The sequence below is a fragment of the Otolemur garnettii genome, unplaced genomic scaffold (assembly GCF_000181295.1).
Source record: "Otolemur garnettii isolate 467f Iridium unplaced genomic scaffold, OtoGar3 scaffold00021, whole genome shotgun sequence".
NCBI lineage: Eukaryota > Metazoa > Chordata > Mammalia > Primates > Galagidae > Otolemur > Otolemur garnettii.
In genome coordinates, this window is record NW_003852416.1 from 1,631,071 (window position 1) to 1,647,767 (window position 16,697).

A 16,697-nucleotide genomic window follows, 5' to 3' on the forward strand; every position below is an offset into this window, starting at 1 on the left:
GAATGACTGGCTGAGAAATACTGGGCTAGATTATACTCTCTTGTCAGGGAGGTACCCTGTCACGTCTCTCCAGGCACAGGATAAGCACTCGGGAAATGGCGTTAGATTAAATGAATAGTGTCCAAGAAAGTTTAGCACACCTTACATTTATTAGTGTGGATTTTCAGAGAAGTGCCCCCCCCCCCACTGTTTATAAGATGTTCTGGTGTATGGGATATAAGAGAACAAAGGGTGGCTGCTTATTTTTCATCCAGCAGTAGGAGCACGTTGCCTTTGAATAGATTACACAAGCACCATGTCTTTCTGATTCCTCCTGAAGAAAATACAGATCGCCTTGAACTTCAAAGTGGATTAGATAAGGAAGGGATTATTTCTCAAAAGAAAAGAATAAAAGCTCTTGCCGAACACAGCTGAGTGCCATGCTGCCCTCAGGATTAGAACTCTATCACCTAGATCTAACTAAGCACTGAGGTCTATAAAAAGTTAATAAGAACCGCAGCTCATTTTCTGACTGGATCTAGAATTTCTTTCTGGTAGCATTCCTAACCACTGAAAAACTGTAACCTTACAATTACCAGCGGCTATTTAGGGTTCTGACTCCTACAGGTTCTTAAGTTGGGCCTGTTGACCACCTCCTGGCATTGCTACAGAGATCCCTTGTTAACACCGGGTGGCCAGTGGGAGAACATGCTTTCTGAAAGGCCTTGAAATTCTAAAATCCTTCTGCAAATTTACAGACAAATAAAGAACATTTTCCTTTCTGCAAATCACTCAATTTATTCAAAGCAATACTGAGTCAATCAATGTTCTGATATCCATATATGCTACAGTTGTAATGATAATTTTTTGACATTCAAAATAGTACTGAGCTATATTACAGATTGGGCATCCCTAATCCAAAATCCAATCCAAAATGTTCTAAAATCCAAAACTTCTTGAGCACTCTTATGGTACCTTTGTTTTCCGATTATTCAATGTTTATGAACTTAGCTTCATGCACAAAATGATCAAGAATTTTATATGTGTATAAAGTATATATGAACCATAAGTGAATTTTGTCTTTAGAATCAGGTCTCATATGTATGCAAATATTCCAAAATCTGAAACAAACAAACAAACAAAAAAACATATCTGAAACACTTCTGGTCCTAAGCATTTTGAATAAGAGATCCTTGATTGGTATTATAAACTCAGCTTATTAGACAAAGACATAATCTAATAGTCTAAGAAAGTCTAATGTACCACTCTTTCTGTTTACTTCTAAGTATCTTTCACTGGATTATCAAAAGCTTTGTCTATTTATAAGCGTACAGACAATTCTCAGTAAAAATCTGAGTAAAATATCCCTGGTTAAAACATAATAGTTTTTAAAAAAAACACACACATGCACCTGTGTGCAGGGACTACAGGGCTATAGTCCCTGGCCATATACAACACTTAAGTACTGAAGATTATGTGATTTTACAAAACACATTTAGTACAAGGTAGAAAAACAACTTTTTAAAAGTAAGCATTAATTTGAATATAAAAAATTAGAATATATTGGGTTTATTATGAGTAGCATGTTCTTAGTTATTCAGTACCTCAAATAATACTTTCTAATTAATTTCTGTGTTACTCACCCATAAACATTATCATAGCAGGTTAAGTCACATATTTAGTCACATCTACAATCTGACTGACCCAGGACAACAAGTCTTACTTAAAACTAATACCTCACTGATAAATTAGCTTATTGAAGATTTCAGTGTTAAGGGTGAAAAAAATGACAATATATTTGATTTTTCAGATGCATGTGTCCAATTCTTCCCATGAATCTTGGCTCAGACAACATTTTTATTTTGTCGCCAACATGATTCCTACTAATCTATATGCATTTTTTAGCTGGAGCTCTAGGACACGTACTGTAAGTATAAATCAAGAGCTCAGGTTCCGATGCTTAAAAGGCCTAGAAGGAATTCTATCTATTTCTTCCATATATTACTCTGTAATTCTTAGTTTCTTTCTCTGTAAATTGGAAATATAGTGCCTACCCTATATGGTCGTATTGGGGATTCAATGAAATGATGCATTCACCACATTAATACTTAACCTAATCCTTAGAACAAATACTGGTTATACAGAGAGATTTGATTGGTTGGTATTAGCCATAAAAGGAAACACCACACAAAATGCAAGGGTGAAAGGAAAAGTCAGGAGAAGAAAAGCACAGACAGGAAAGGAAGGGAGAGAGGTCAGAGCAGCGGCGCGGAGGCTAGGAAAAGGATGCAAATGGCAAATTACAGACATCCCAACAGCAGGCAAGAGAAAAGATGAGCAGCGTGAAAGAGTTCTAACAGGTCCCGGTGTCACTGTACCCTCAGCGCTCCAGGCTTGTGAAGACCTTCCCATTCCACGTAAGTGTCTCTGCAGAGATACTCCAAGGGCACAGCATAAGGTAGCAACAAATAGTCAAGTCGCCTGAGCTGTGCCACAACACAGTGCCCTCGAAAGAACAGGGCCGTGTAACTTTTCAGAGATTTTCAACACAATCAGAAGTTGTGATAGTTAAAGGGTTAATCCTTCACCACTCAGAAAATGCATTTAGTAAACACGTTCACTACGGGTTTGCTAAGACTTTTAGCAGATACACAAAACCTACAATTATCCAACTTACAGAAAACAGAAATATGCTTTCATTAAAAGATCATCAGAAACTACCAGAAATTTCTATCATTTATGTGTAACTTTATAATCTACCACTGATAGGCCAAAAAAAAAAAAGCCTTGGGCGGCGCCTATGGCTCAAAGGAGTAGGGCGCCAGCCCCAGATACTGGAGGTGATGAGTTCAAACCTGGCTCGGCCAAAAACTGCAAAAAAAGCCTTACATTTAGCAAAACATACTTTCTTCTCTGGAGAAGAAAGTATGCACTTTAAAGCAGAAATCAAGAGCGGCCCTTCTGTCAGTGCAGCCTTCCTGACATTTCTGTATGTGCAGCCCTCATAAACACATCATGCCTCAGAAATCAAGGAGTAAGTACAACATCATTTTGGAATCTTTCCTGGTGGTATTTAAACAAAGAAAGAGATTAATTAACAATTAAAATGACTATTTAAATTTACCATGAGCTGTCCTACTGATAGATCTTCATGGAAATAAAAAATATATAAAATAAACCTGAACAAAACAACACAGGGACTTATAAGTATACAAGTGAGAAAACAGGCTGTACTTCAGAATAAATAAATAAGATATAGCAATAAAAGAGAAAGAGTTCTCTACTGCTTATGTTCCTTACAAAGCAAACAATCAGAACTCATCCTTGGTAACACAGCCACTAACTGATAGGAATATGTATTAACCAATACTCTGGTTTCTCCTCAGATTGTATAAATCTTTCACCTTTTACTAAAGATTTTCATGAAAAGGAACAATTCTCAGCCTGTACTCAATTTTTTGTGTGCAAGGCCACTTAAAAATAAAAAATAAAAGAAGAAAAAATAAAGGATATGTATTATTCAATTTTTCAGTCAAATAATGTCCACTACAGAGCACTGAATGTAGAAAAGCCCACGAGAACCTCTCCCTGACACCATGTAGCCTGTGATGGCGCCACGGTGATGACACTCACTTGACTTCACAGGAATGGATGCTCAGCTCCTTGTGCAGCAGACCGCTGGTGAGGTGGTACACCAGGACAGAACCGTTGCCTGTACCTATCAAAATGATGCAACAGGAGACTATCCATTTAGTGGGCATTCCAGATCTTCCCAGTCAAAGTCCTTCTCAAGATTTTAATCATTATATAACATTTATCTTTCCTTAAAGGTCTTAAGTTATGTATCAAATAAATAAATAAATAAAAGAATGAATTTCTCTTTCTACTCCCTCATCAAAAATAAGCCTAATTTCATGTGCTCTGAAATCTTGCCTAACTCCAGGGATAGATTTTCATACCAGGATTTTAAAACTTAAATCCATACACATAACAATTTAAAGAAACTTTGCTAAGCATTTCCATACATGGGAATTTGTACCTTTGAGATTCAGGGGGTTCCTTATAACTAATCCTCAAAAAGGCAACCTAGGCAAGCTCATGAATTGAGTTTTTGTATTATTCTATTTATTGTTTTTACTTTTTCTCATATTAAATAAATCCTGACAAGATGACAAAGTATGATTGTTAACTGTGGCTTCTGCAGGTAAGGAAGCCTGGGCTCAAGCCCTGGCTCTGACCAATACTTTTGGCTGAATTGTTTGCCCACACTAAATCTGTGTTTTTACCTCTTTAAAATGGGAACAGTAGAAATTATTTGTTAGAAATTAAATGAGAAAATACATGTAAAATATTTAGCAGACTGTTACAAAGTAAGCATCTGGCTATTAGTGTTTCTCTTATCACTGTAATTCATAGTTTATAGTTACTACTATTCCTAAAGCTTTTCATGGTCTCAAGTAGTAAGTCTGAAGTTTAAGCAGAGGGACAGGAAATACTTGAGAAAGTAAATAGTCCATGTTTATAATGTATTTATAGATGATATAAGGAAAGTGAACAAATTATTTAATCACTTTCTCACTGTACATAATTTAAAAAGATTAATGAATTCATCCAAAGCGACATGATGGAAATGAAAATGCCAGGAAATTCTGATTTTATCTTATTTAGTAAATAAAGCTCCAGAAATCTTTTGCAAAACCATTTTATTTATTTTTATTTATTTATTTAATTATTTATTTTTGAGACAGAGTCTCACTATGTGCCCTCGGTACAGTGCTCTAGCGTCACGGCTCAGAGCAACTTCAAACTCTGGCGTTTAAGCGAGTCTCTTGCCTCAGCCTCCCAAGTAGATGGGGCTATAGGCACCTGCCACGACACCCTGATTGCAGTTGTATGGTAGGCCCGGGTTGGGTTTGAACCTGCCACCCTTGGTGTATGTGGTTGGTGCCATAACCACTGTACTATAGGAGCCAAACCTATCAAAGCATTTTAGAAAAATATGTTGTACAGTGCTTTTTACTTTTTGTATTCCTTTCTGTCTAATAAAAATCCTATCTTACCACTGGAGAAAAAAAGGAAAAAAGAAAAATATTTTGTACAGTTGCTTATACTTACCATCTATTCCTTAATAGTATCTTCTGATACTGAAAAAGTAGCTAAAGATCTTCATAATAATCAAATGATTTGTACAATCTAAAGTTTTCATGATGGTGAACTCATGACCTATACTTTAGGGGCAGTGCAAGAAGTAATCCCACAGTTAAATTGTGCTTATCTTCCTTACTGACACTGCAGAACTTCAGGCACCTTTTTTTAAAGTTTTTACTTTTACTTTGTTATTATGCTAAAGTCAGTAACGATAATATTCACTCAATGCTAGTACAATACAGCTCAATCTATTATGGAAATCTCAGACCTTGCCACAGCTCTTATTTTATAGCAGTTCCATGGAGTGATTTTCCTTAACAAACTGACAACGTCCTAACTGACAAATCAGGTACACTGACATTGTACATACCTGTACATACAAACTTACACTGATGAATCCAGATTAAAATCTCGATTAGAGGTTAAGCACAAACCAATAGTTTGTAAAACAAAAATTAAACATTTATCTGCATTTATATAAATATGGACACAAATACACAGACTACTGAATTTTAAAATTCAAATTACTTTCAGAAGATGGCCACAGGAAAAAAAACAGGGAAAGCATATTTAACATTCAATTCTTAGCAAACAAAAAATCCTATTATTAAACTGTTAATTCTGACTGTATTTTTCATTAACAACGACCAAATACAAAATGACACACACAGAAAGACTCGGGTAGGCGAGGGTGGTCCCTGAAAGGACAAGGAGTCTGTGATTTAGCGTCACACGGAGACAAGGCTCCTGATATTTCAGAAACGTGCTGAGTGTTAGAGACATGATTGTCCAATCTCAGCTGGATGAGTGCAATTAAAAAATAAGACAAATGGAATTAAACGGCAGAAAAAATAAGAAAAATGTTTTAAGATGGGTATTTATACAAGTTTACTTAGCCTCTATCTCCTTTTAAAGCATCTTCAAAGAGAATAAAGAATTTTTTACAAAGAGGAAACCTAAACGTCTCATAAAGTTAACAAAGAACAGGTCAAATACTCACCAACAGCAAGGAGTGGCTGATACATCTTGATGTTTTTTGTGGTCAATGGTGGGCACATACGGATGGCAAACTGTGGTGACGGCAGTCCTGAAATCAGTCCTGTTAGCAGGAATTTGAGGTGCACTTCCTGTAGAATGGAGCCTTTAGGATGTTCTTCTCCAGCAATTGCACTTTGCCCTGATTTATATTAGAAATAACAAGCATATTGATTATAACATTTTCTGACCTTAAAATCCAAAGAAACTTCTCAGTGGAAATGCTGCTTGCGTTGAGAAGCAAAGCACTCTAGGGGCCGTAGCCATTAGGGCCACAGTGCTCTGTGCGTGGCTATGGGCCTCAAATCACACCAGTTAAAAACTCAAAGGACAGATAATTCCAGAGTGCTGCTATCCAGAATTCAGGGCCTTGTGTCTGCTAGGGCCCTCTGCTTTAGCTGAAGTTTCTGATATTAAGGCACTAAACAGAACAAACCAAGAGAAAGTAGGTTACTGAACAGTTTCTATGGAGTGGGATGCTGGACCACATTCCTGTCTTACTCCCTTTCTCAAGGTTACTTTTCAATCTGAGGTACTTTGTAAAGTGCATACAAAACCGGTAATAACAAAAACCAGACTCGAAGAACTCTTTTGTGATTTCTAGTAAGAAATCTTAAGGTGTCAATATAATTAGAAAATGTAAGCTTTATAAGTAAAGATATAAAATAATAAATACAAATATATCAACTATCACTGTTGAGAGTGAAGTCGTAAATGGCATGATTTTCAGATACACCATTTGCACCAAGATTCAAACTAAAAAAAGTCTCCAAAAAAACACCATTCTAACAAAATATGAATACAAAGAGTACAACAAAATCAAGGCTGTTCATTAAAAAGGGTATACGAATTTCCTTCCTATAAACTACTATTAACTATTGAGATTAACTTGCCAAAAGTACATAATACAGACTATGAGAGAGAGCACGTGGGCATGTGTACCTACATACATATTCATAAAACATGCAAATACTATGAAAGAAAAATGTAAATAATTACTAAGGCTATGTGAGATGGGACTATGAATATAACCTTATAAGGCTGTAAAGCTTTGTAAATAACTTTAATTTAAAATCCATAAAATATATAGAAAAATATGACCATCCAATTAATCCAATTACAATGAAACCTTAGGGTTAGCCACACAAGCTGAGGCCAATCTCTCTGTTTACCGTCAATAACAAAAGATGAACTATCCAGGAGCGGGAAGTTCAACAAGTAGGTATCACGCATACCAACCCCAGGAGCTTGGAGTGGACTCCTGGGAAGCCACATTTTTCTTCAATTATTTCCCAAAATGACAGGGTAGGGCATTAGGCCTTAATAAACATCAGCTTTTATCCAGTGACTACAAATCAGCCTCTGTATTTAACTGAATTGCTTTCAATTACCACTAAGTATACAGTGAATTTCAAATTAAAAGTTTAATTAAAAGTTTTAATTAAAATGTTTTCAAGTACAAAGCTTTATTTATTTAACACTTTAAAATCAACTACATTTTCAAGAACTGCCATATAATCTTATCTTTTGGTCTCTTAAAAACTGTAATTTACACCACTTAGATATCTAAACAGCATAAAATTCTAATCTCCTATGGGCTTCCTATACTGATTAGTTCTGTTCATGTGTTTTTATAATTCTTTTCACTTTAATATTTCATATTAAGAACAGACAAGGTCAATTAACTAAAATAATTGTATTACTAATAAAATGAATTTTGCCAAACAAGTTATGTGTGTGAACTTTTTCATATAAATTTATGTCTGATAAATAGAAAGAATTTTAAATATAAAAGTTAGTGTCATACAGCAAAAGAATCTGGCAAGAATCATGACAAAACGGAAGCCCAGACAGGGGTCAGGGTCCTGCCAAGATGACCGTGGAGACACCAGGACTGGAGGCCATTGCTAAGGAGCAGGCTCTGGCGCCACGATTGCTGGGTCAGTCTGGGTCTTCCACCCTGTGGGTGAGTGGTCCGGGGCACATTCTTCAATCTGTGTGGGTCTCGGTTACCTAGTATTATCTGCCTTGCAGGATGATGAGGAGGGGTACTTACTGAGCACAGCACTTAACACTCTATAAATGTGATCTGATTGATATGATTAATAAGGTAATGCACTTTCTAGTATATCACCTATCTAGCATTTCAACAACAAAATACTAAATAGCATACATTTTCAATTACATTATGGAAAAATAATACAGAAAATTCTTTGTAAAGCACAGGTATAATTTTAAAAGAATCAGATGTCTAATTTGCTTAGCATATTTAAAAAGTCTAACAATTTCAAATTGCATAAAATTCAAAATCACACATCCTTATTCTTCCTATGTATTGTTCCATATACTAGAACATATATGTACTAGTCCCATAATAATTAAATAATTTTTTTTTTTTTTTTGCAGTTTTTGACCAGGGCTGGGTTTGAACCCGCCACCTCCAGCATATGGGGTGGGTGCCCTACTCCTTTGAGCCACAGGTGCTGCCCAACTTTGACTATTTTATCTATAAATAAATATCTGCTGAAAGAATCCCCAAACAAAAATAAATAAAAAAAATGTAAAAAAAAATTTACATCAAAAAGTCCAAACAATTTTTTCTAATATTGTTCAGTTACTTTAACCCTTTAATAAGTATTTACTGCAAATGTAGAACACACAAGGGCCTGGGCTGATACAAAATGGAATCAAACACTGAGCCACCCTTGTGGAACTTTAATTTAGTGGATGAAACAGAAGCAAAAATAACCACAATTAAAATACAGGTAATAACTATGGGGGCTACAAAAGAAGAACATTTAAGTCAGGATGGGAGATTCAAGAAAGAAACATTTTCTTTGATCTGAATTAGGGGAAGCAGAAAAGGAGAGAAAAAGCATGTATTTAATTCCAAGCTGAGGGACTGAAAAACATGAGGCCCGGAGGAGGTACGGAATAGCTCCAAAAGGACCAGAGGCCCCAAATCCCGACGCCTAATGTGTTCTTCTATTTAGACCAGAGTCTCTCGTGAGTGAACATTTTCTAGCTGCACCAACTATCACTCCAATCTATGCTGCCTCAGGCATGTTAATACTTAAATATTTTATACCCCTCTGATGTTTTTTAAACATTTTAATTTTCTCACTATTAACTTTGACTTTATAGTAATTGCAAGTCAGTGACTCTATTAATTTTGCACTTCAAAAAGAATAGCTAACGTGAAAGTTAAAGGAAAAAAGAAAAAAGCTTACCGATCATGTTGTCTAAGGAAAGGTCTGGGAGCTTATTCTGCAGCACTCCTACAGGAATCCCACAGAAAGACACTGGGGAATACAAAGGTGACACACCAGAACTACTGCAAAGACACAACAATTAGATGTTTTCACATATTTAAAACCTGCACTACATAATGGGAACTAGAACTATTAATGCCAGATCATGGCATTCTATCTGTATAGTATTCATTAATCTTATCCATAAGTAAAATAGCCCTAGCAGGTTTACATAGCTCTCTAACAATCTAAAGCCTTAATTATCACCTTAAAAACAATTTTATTGAAAAACGGACCTGCTAGTTTTATATGATTCTTATCGTTTAAAAAAAAGGAGCAAAACAAAAACACAATGTTATCGATTCATTTACCTGTTTCGTGAACTTCGATTACACAGAGCAGACTTGAGTTCCCATATCATGACTCTGCCATCACTCACTATGAGGGCAGCTGAATTCTCATTGACAGGACAGCACACCATACTGAAGGGACGGACCGTTTTTGTCACCCTGATTGCATCACACTGGCTTCGTAAATCATAGGTAAGCTCCTGAACGGGATCTAGATCTTAACATAAAATTGTTTTCTTTTAAATATGAGAAAGCATCTGTATCAATATTACCATTCCTTTTTTTTGTTTATTTTTTTTGAAACAGAATCTTACTTTGTCCCCCTCAGTAGAATGCCGTGCCCTCATAGCTCACAGCAACCTCAAACTCTTGGGCTCAAGAGATTTTCTTGCCTTAGCCTCCCAAGTAGCTGGGACTACAGATGCCTATCACAATGCCTGGCTATCTTTAGAGACGAGGTCTCACTCTGGCTCAGGCTGATCTTGAACCTGTGAGCTCAGGTAATCCACCCACCTCGCCTCCCAAAGTGCTGGGATTTACAGGCGTGAGCCACCACGCCTGGCCTGTTTCAATTGAAGTAAAATTTCATCTAAAGAGGATAACACTCCATCACTAATACAAAGTTTGTTAACATGGGTTCACTTTTTATAATTAATACTAAATTTCTTCAGAATACAAAGATAATTCACTTAGTGACTGTTTTCCAAGTTTAGTCCCCAAAGTAACAACTACGATCAAGATATCTTATTTTTCAATTATTTTTAAAATAAAGAAAATGCTTTGAAAAAGGATCAACAGTGATATATGATTAAATAATGGATTTAATAATTTAATAATTCTATCATAATTTATAGTAGCCTAATTACTGGCTAGTATTTGCCACAGGAAGCTTTAAAATATAATTTTGAAGAAAAATACAATTAACATTATCATGAGATATAAACTTACCTGGTTCCTCATTTGAAGTGGTGAAAATACTATTATAAGATCTTCGAACACGTAAAGTTATACAACCATTTTCATGTAGACAAAATAAACCATCACGTTGAAAGCAGGGTATTACCTTTAAATAGATGACATATTTATTTTTTAAAACATAATGGGTTAAGAGAGCATATACTGTGAAACTCAAACTCCTATTTAGAGAATGTGGGCAAAACAAACAAAAATACAAATGATAACAAGCTTTAGAACTAAATTAACATTAAAAAAATCTATTTATAATCCTAAAAAGTTTGTCTTTATCCATGGAACTTAAATAGTTCAGTAAATACCTCAAGATCAGTCAACTTCTATGATAAAACAAACTCATCAGAAGTTCAGAAAAATAAGGAATACAAATTAATGTCAATAATCTTCCAATAAATGTAAACAAGAAAATGGAACTAAAGACTTCTACACGATGATGGTCTTTTCCATTATAACATTATAACTAGTTTATAAATCGCAAATACCTGCAGAAATGGAACTCCTGTTCGTTCTATTGCAATCACACCCACTGTCTGATTGACCTCAAGGTCAAGGATTAAAATCTCTCGCGGATAGAGTAACAACATGTGGTTCCTTTTTGAAGGCAGATATGCCAATTGAAGACAATCATTAAGAGTTATGAATTCAGCACTGCAAAAAGTAAACATTTACTTTAGGAATTGAGACATGAGTCAAAGACTTAATCCATATTAGAAAGAGCTAGAAAAGGATTTAATTCTGTACTTTCCATACAAAAATTGTCAATGAGAATATACAACTCTTTCCTGAAATAACCAACATGGGTTACTATCTAAAATGTAGACCTCTACTTCGTGCCAAAATCCAAATTATGATAGTAACGTTGCATAGGTTTGTTAGAAATGTCAGTGTTTCTAAAGTTTTGAAACATTTAAGTAGAGTGTAATGTCTATGATAGGAGATGGTAAGTGATAATACCATACTAGCAGTCATAAGATAGTTTTATTTTATTTTTACTTTGCAATTATTAATAGAAGTATTAGACAGACTGTTGCAATCCAGACTCAGGATTAAAATGTAGACATTTAGGGTAATTAGGCTAGAAGTTAATTAGAGTATCTAATGGCCTCCAGCAAGTCACTTCTCCTTCTCCACTTTCATTCACTTTTAAGCTGTCTTAAATCCTTTTTGAAACAAAGTATTTTATTCACTTATAGCACATCATTTTCTTCTATGTAAATAAAACAGGTAAAACTATGAGGACTATAGAAGACTATAATAAGATTGTTAAAGAGTCTCAAAATTCACATTAATAAATTGTGATGCTGTTTACATTTAATTACAACCTTATATAATATTAAATATCTTTCGATAGGAATAGACATAAATTTACATGCTATTTTCTTTTTACATATGATTTTAATGAAGTTTTGAAAATTTTTTTAAAAATTAGTTTATAGAACTAGAAAGAGAGGGAGTTTTACTGCATTAAAATCCTGACTCTGCCATTTTCTAATTGGATGAGCTTGAGTAACTTTATTTAAAATCGTTCTAGTACTACTGCCCAGAATTATACTAAGATTACATGAATTAATAGATGCAAAAGCACCCACGAAAGTTTTATTTGAATGAATAATGCATTTTCCTAAAACTCAAGATTTACCTGTAATTTATATGAAAGAAAACTTAAGAGATATAAATCATATGAATAACACTATTCAGACTGCCAAACAGTTATTTGTTTAATGCACGAAAAATAAAAAGTTATCTTAAGACACTTAAGGAAAAATCTTAAAATCACTTGAGAAAAGAGTAGGGGATGAATTAACTAGTGAAATTACCCACCCTATGGTTTCATATATAAAAATAATATTCACATACAAATTTGTAATGTAGTTGTAGAGCAATTTTTATTTTTGCCATATTGTTTTTCAGGTAATTATCCAAAAAATTTAGAGAGAATAATCTTAGCATATTAAAAATAAAGTCTCTCTTAAAATGAATGCCAAAAAAATCTGCCAAAGCAGAATATATAGAATCATAGCTCTAGGAAAAAAGATCCTCTTTCTAATGCATAAAATTAGTTACTTAAAATGAAATTTTATTTAATTGAATTTCTTAAACAATAACAGCCATCATTTCTAAGTGACTATTAACAACTACATTAAATATTTACATTATCGTTTCTACTAATCTTTACAACAACCCTTTGAAATACTTTAAAATCTTATTTTAGAGACTGGGAGAGTGGATTAGGGTTTTTTCTCAAGGTCACACAGCTACAGCTTCCCCCAGAGCCTTGGGGCTCTGAACCAGGATGGGAAAAACCTTCACCTGCAGAGGGAAAACATCCCTGTTCTACTGGCTCCTAAGTATGCACAGTACCTCGGTCAGGAAATTGGATTTAAAATAAAATCCAGCTTCCTTGCCCCAGTGTTTAACATATTCAATAACTACTACTTTAGAATCATCTCATATTTTTTTCAGAAGTAAAAATCAGAAGGCAAAGACTTTAATCTGTAAAAATCAGTGAGGGAGTTCAGCATAGCTAGCAGAAACAAAGAAACCATTTTAACTGCTGAATCTTCTCTTATGGAAGAGACAAAATGAGTACTTTTTCCTCTAATAAATTCAAAATTAGAAATGAAAAAAAGGTGAGATGAAGAAGAAAATCAATCTTAGTACATCTCCAAAAAGGATGTTTTCATATGTATTAAGTAGATGAATGTTAGTTTTACAGTTATAACTTACCTAGGTTTCTCTTGAGTGATTAAAATTTTCACTTTATTAAGAGCTTTCTTGGCACCTGTGGCTGCAGCCAGCTTGTTATGAGCTGGGCTAGAATGTGGGCTGGAAATGTAAACTTTTTTCCCTGGGCCCGAAGGAGGTTTGGATGGAGAGAAGTCAGAGATGAAAACGATACCCTCGCTGGTGAGTACTACATTGAGAAAAGCAAACTCTGATTAAAGTTTAATCAAGTTTAGCTGTTTTATTCCAATATAATTTTCAAAGCAAAATAATGATAATTTTAATAACACAGAACTGGCAATATTATGTACTCATAAAATAATGGAAATGTTCTCCAAGTTGAAGAGAAACAGGTGGTCCATTACAATTCATTAGAGGCCTCTAAACTCAGCATTCTAAATTATGTTTTATATTAAAAAGATACCAGAAGGTTATTGGCAGCCAGAACAAATGTTTGTTCTTCCAAATAAATTCAGTGTACAGACTTTCATTAAAAAGTCCCTTCCTCATTATATCCCATGACTTCAAATTCCAAACACTTTTCACAGAACATAAGATTCACACAGGAAGAAAAAACTTCCCTCTTTAAGGGGCTCTGCATATCACAGTTAGCTAAGTTCAGATATTTGATTTGATGATCCCAAATTTGTAATGATTATCATGACCTACATTCAGTCTAAATACATATATTTTTTCTTCTCAAGCATCAGTTAGGATGAATAAAAAATGTTCTTTTTCCTTTACATTTAAAAGAAAAGAAGTAGGGTACCCAGTGAGTGCGCATGAAACAAAACCTCAAGGAGGGAGCACCACCTTTAGCAATATACTACATTAGGCTTTTATATGACTGAAAAAATAATCTCCCTTAAGACTAGAGCCGACAAAAGCGGGAGAGCCTCCATAGCTGACCACCCCCCTACACTAACCCCTAATTTTCATAGATGGGACATGCGCCCAGTGTACTCAATGCACAGTAGGCCTAGTTCCTTCTGCTGACCACCTCCATGTGGTGACCAGTTTGTTACAGTCCCTGGGGTGGTCAACTCACAGAGGTTCTACTGTACTGGGACATATGAACAGAAGAACAACCTTATCTATCCTGGATCCTGGCAGTTTGTAAGGCTGCTTAAGCACAGGGAAAAAGGAAGCATTCAAGAGGCATGATAAACCCTATCACATTCAATATTAGTACGTGGAAGATGTCAGGTCAACTGGCACTTTGAAACACATAGTGCTTTCACCAACCAAATTACAGAGATAGAAAGACGTCACCAAGTTAGATGAAGCCTTGTCTCCTTTTCAGGTTCCAGAACTCATCCTTCAAGGTCCCTTTGCCTTCCCTTCCCAACTCTGCCAGCAGAGCTAGCCCTCCTGTGTTCCCACAGCACTGCGATGACGTGAGCAAGCTGGAGACTGAGTATCTGTATGCACAGAGATGGCTGTACGTGCAGAAGCCTACACACACTGAACTGTAGCTATATAGTCCCATTTCTCATCTTAACTTCTGTTTGTCTCCCTATCTTTTCCTCCTTCAACACAAGCATGCACACAAACTCACACACACACACAGCCTTGATAAATCTTGATAGATAACAGTTAGAATTCTGAGCCATTCGAATCCAGGGAAAGCATTCCTCAGCACAGCTAATTCCCTTCCCTCCTGCGTGCTTATGATCTTGATCAAAATGACACCTACCTCCACCACTCTACCTCATACAACTTGCCCACCTTAGCCCCCATTCTTTTCCAACCATTTCATCCACTTTTACTGTCTTTATACAACCTACCACCTCTCAATACACTAGAATTTATTATTAACTCATTACGTTCACAGCTTATGACCTAATTCCCTCTCAGAAGGAGAGATACTATGATAGGGAGAAACCCTCGCCTTGTCTCCTGGGACAATAGTAACAGCTCAAGAAGGATCTGTTGAATGACTGAATGAAAACTATTTTCCAAATAATTTAATACAAATACCTCTGAAATAAACATCATTTTTAGATCATGAGCTCAGTAAAACATCCAAAGCACACTGGCAAAAACTACCTCTATAATCATAAATTCCCTCGGGCTTATTCCGCTCTCTACTTGCATTTGCTACAGCACTCAAACAAACAGCATGACTTAGGACAATTATTTAAAAAGCAAGAACTTAAACTGGTTATAGACTAAATAAAATCTTAAGTTCTTTAAATGTTCCTAGAAAAACAAACTTAACTAAGTCTGAATTAGAATATCAAAGTAACTCTCTGCCCCTGGTTAGCTTAACACTATTCACAAATTCAACATAGTAAAGAGATATTTAAATTTCTAACTATTGCTGATTTAAATTTCTAACTATTTAAATACTTGCCAATGTTAAGGAGTTAGGATTTAGAATGTGTCTTAGAAGCTGCAGATACATACACTAAATGTGCTTTTCCACTTTGCCCAATCGTTTTAACATCATAGGCGTATAATGCGTGTGTATATCTTACGTAGATGCTATTATCACACAAGAAGCCATTACTCACAAGTTAAATGTGAGGGATCGAAGGGGTCAAAAGAAAAGGAAAGAATGTTGTCTGCATAGCTCTTCTTCCACAGCTTGGTGCCAGTATCTGCATTCCAGAGCACAATGTAATTTGGTGGGTGGATGGCAAGAAGTAAGTCCCGGGAAGCATCTTGATTCCACAACCACTGAACATCTGTAAAGGCCCGATAAACAAAGGCAGAATTCAGAAATCATCCATTCAAACACTTGGCTAACTGGTCCTTGATATTAAATTTTATAAATAACTACAATCCTTAAATTCTTAACCACCCACCACCCAAATGTGACGCGTGTGTGTTTGTATGTGTGTATATGTCAATATTGCACATAAAAGCTAATTTTATACATATAAAAATGAGTGGTCTGGTTAAAATCTGAAGGTCAAAAATGTTCAAGTTATCTGAAATATGATTTCAAATAAAAAGGCAATTTTCACTAATCATTGCTTAAAACTATAAAATCACTATGTGAGACCATCCAAGTCCTAATGGAGATGCCATGCTTTTGTGGAATTACTTCATGGGATTGGCAGGTTGTCATGACTTTTCACAAGGACAAACCTAATACATAAAGCTCTAGCTCATCTCTATTAATGTAAAGTAAGCACTGATGGCTAATTCATAATAGCAGTTCAGTCAACTTTACTCACAATGTACATGGTTTGTAGCAGCTTCATTTTTCTTATCATGCTTTACTGGGGCT

The 16,697-nt window shown here is 35.3% G+C and overlaps 1 protein-coding gene and 1 non-coding gene across 3 annotated transcripts in view; one reads left to right on the top strand and one right to left on the bottom strand.

Annotated features, from left to right (window-relative positions):
* Positions 1–16,697, bottom strand: part of WDR11 (WD repeat domain 11) — a 54,272-nt gene that overhangs the window by 29,915 nt on the left and 7,660 nt on the right. For both annotated transcript variants that reach the window (XM_003787109.2, XM_023511680.1), the window contains 8 exons: positions 15,976–16,149; positions 13,463–13,649; positions 11,218–11,383; positions 10,712–10,826; positions 9,785–9,980; positions 9,393–9,496; positions 6,128–6,304; positions 3,613–3,697 (listed from right to left, as the gene is read on the bottom strand). In XM_003787109.2, the coding sequence (XP_003787157.1) occupies positions 3,613–3,697; positions 6,128–6,304; positions 9,393–9,496; positions 9,785–9,980; positions 10,712–10,826; positions 11,218–11,383; positions 13,463–13,649; positions 15,976–16,149 (1,204 nt within the window). The remainder of the gene's footprint in view (positions 1–3,612; positions 3,698–6,127; positions 6,305–9,392; positions 9,497–9,784; positions 9,981–10,711; positions 10,827–11,217; positions 11,384–13,462; positions 13,650–15,975; positions 16,150–16,697) is intronic.
* LOC111724313 lies at positions 3,346–3,459 on the top strand. Its single transcript, XR_002772630.1, has one exon. It is a non-coding gene; the product is annotated as a U5 spliceosomal RNA (small nuclear RNA).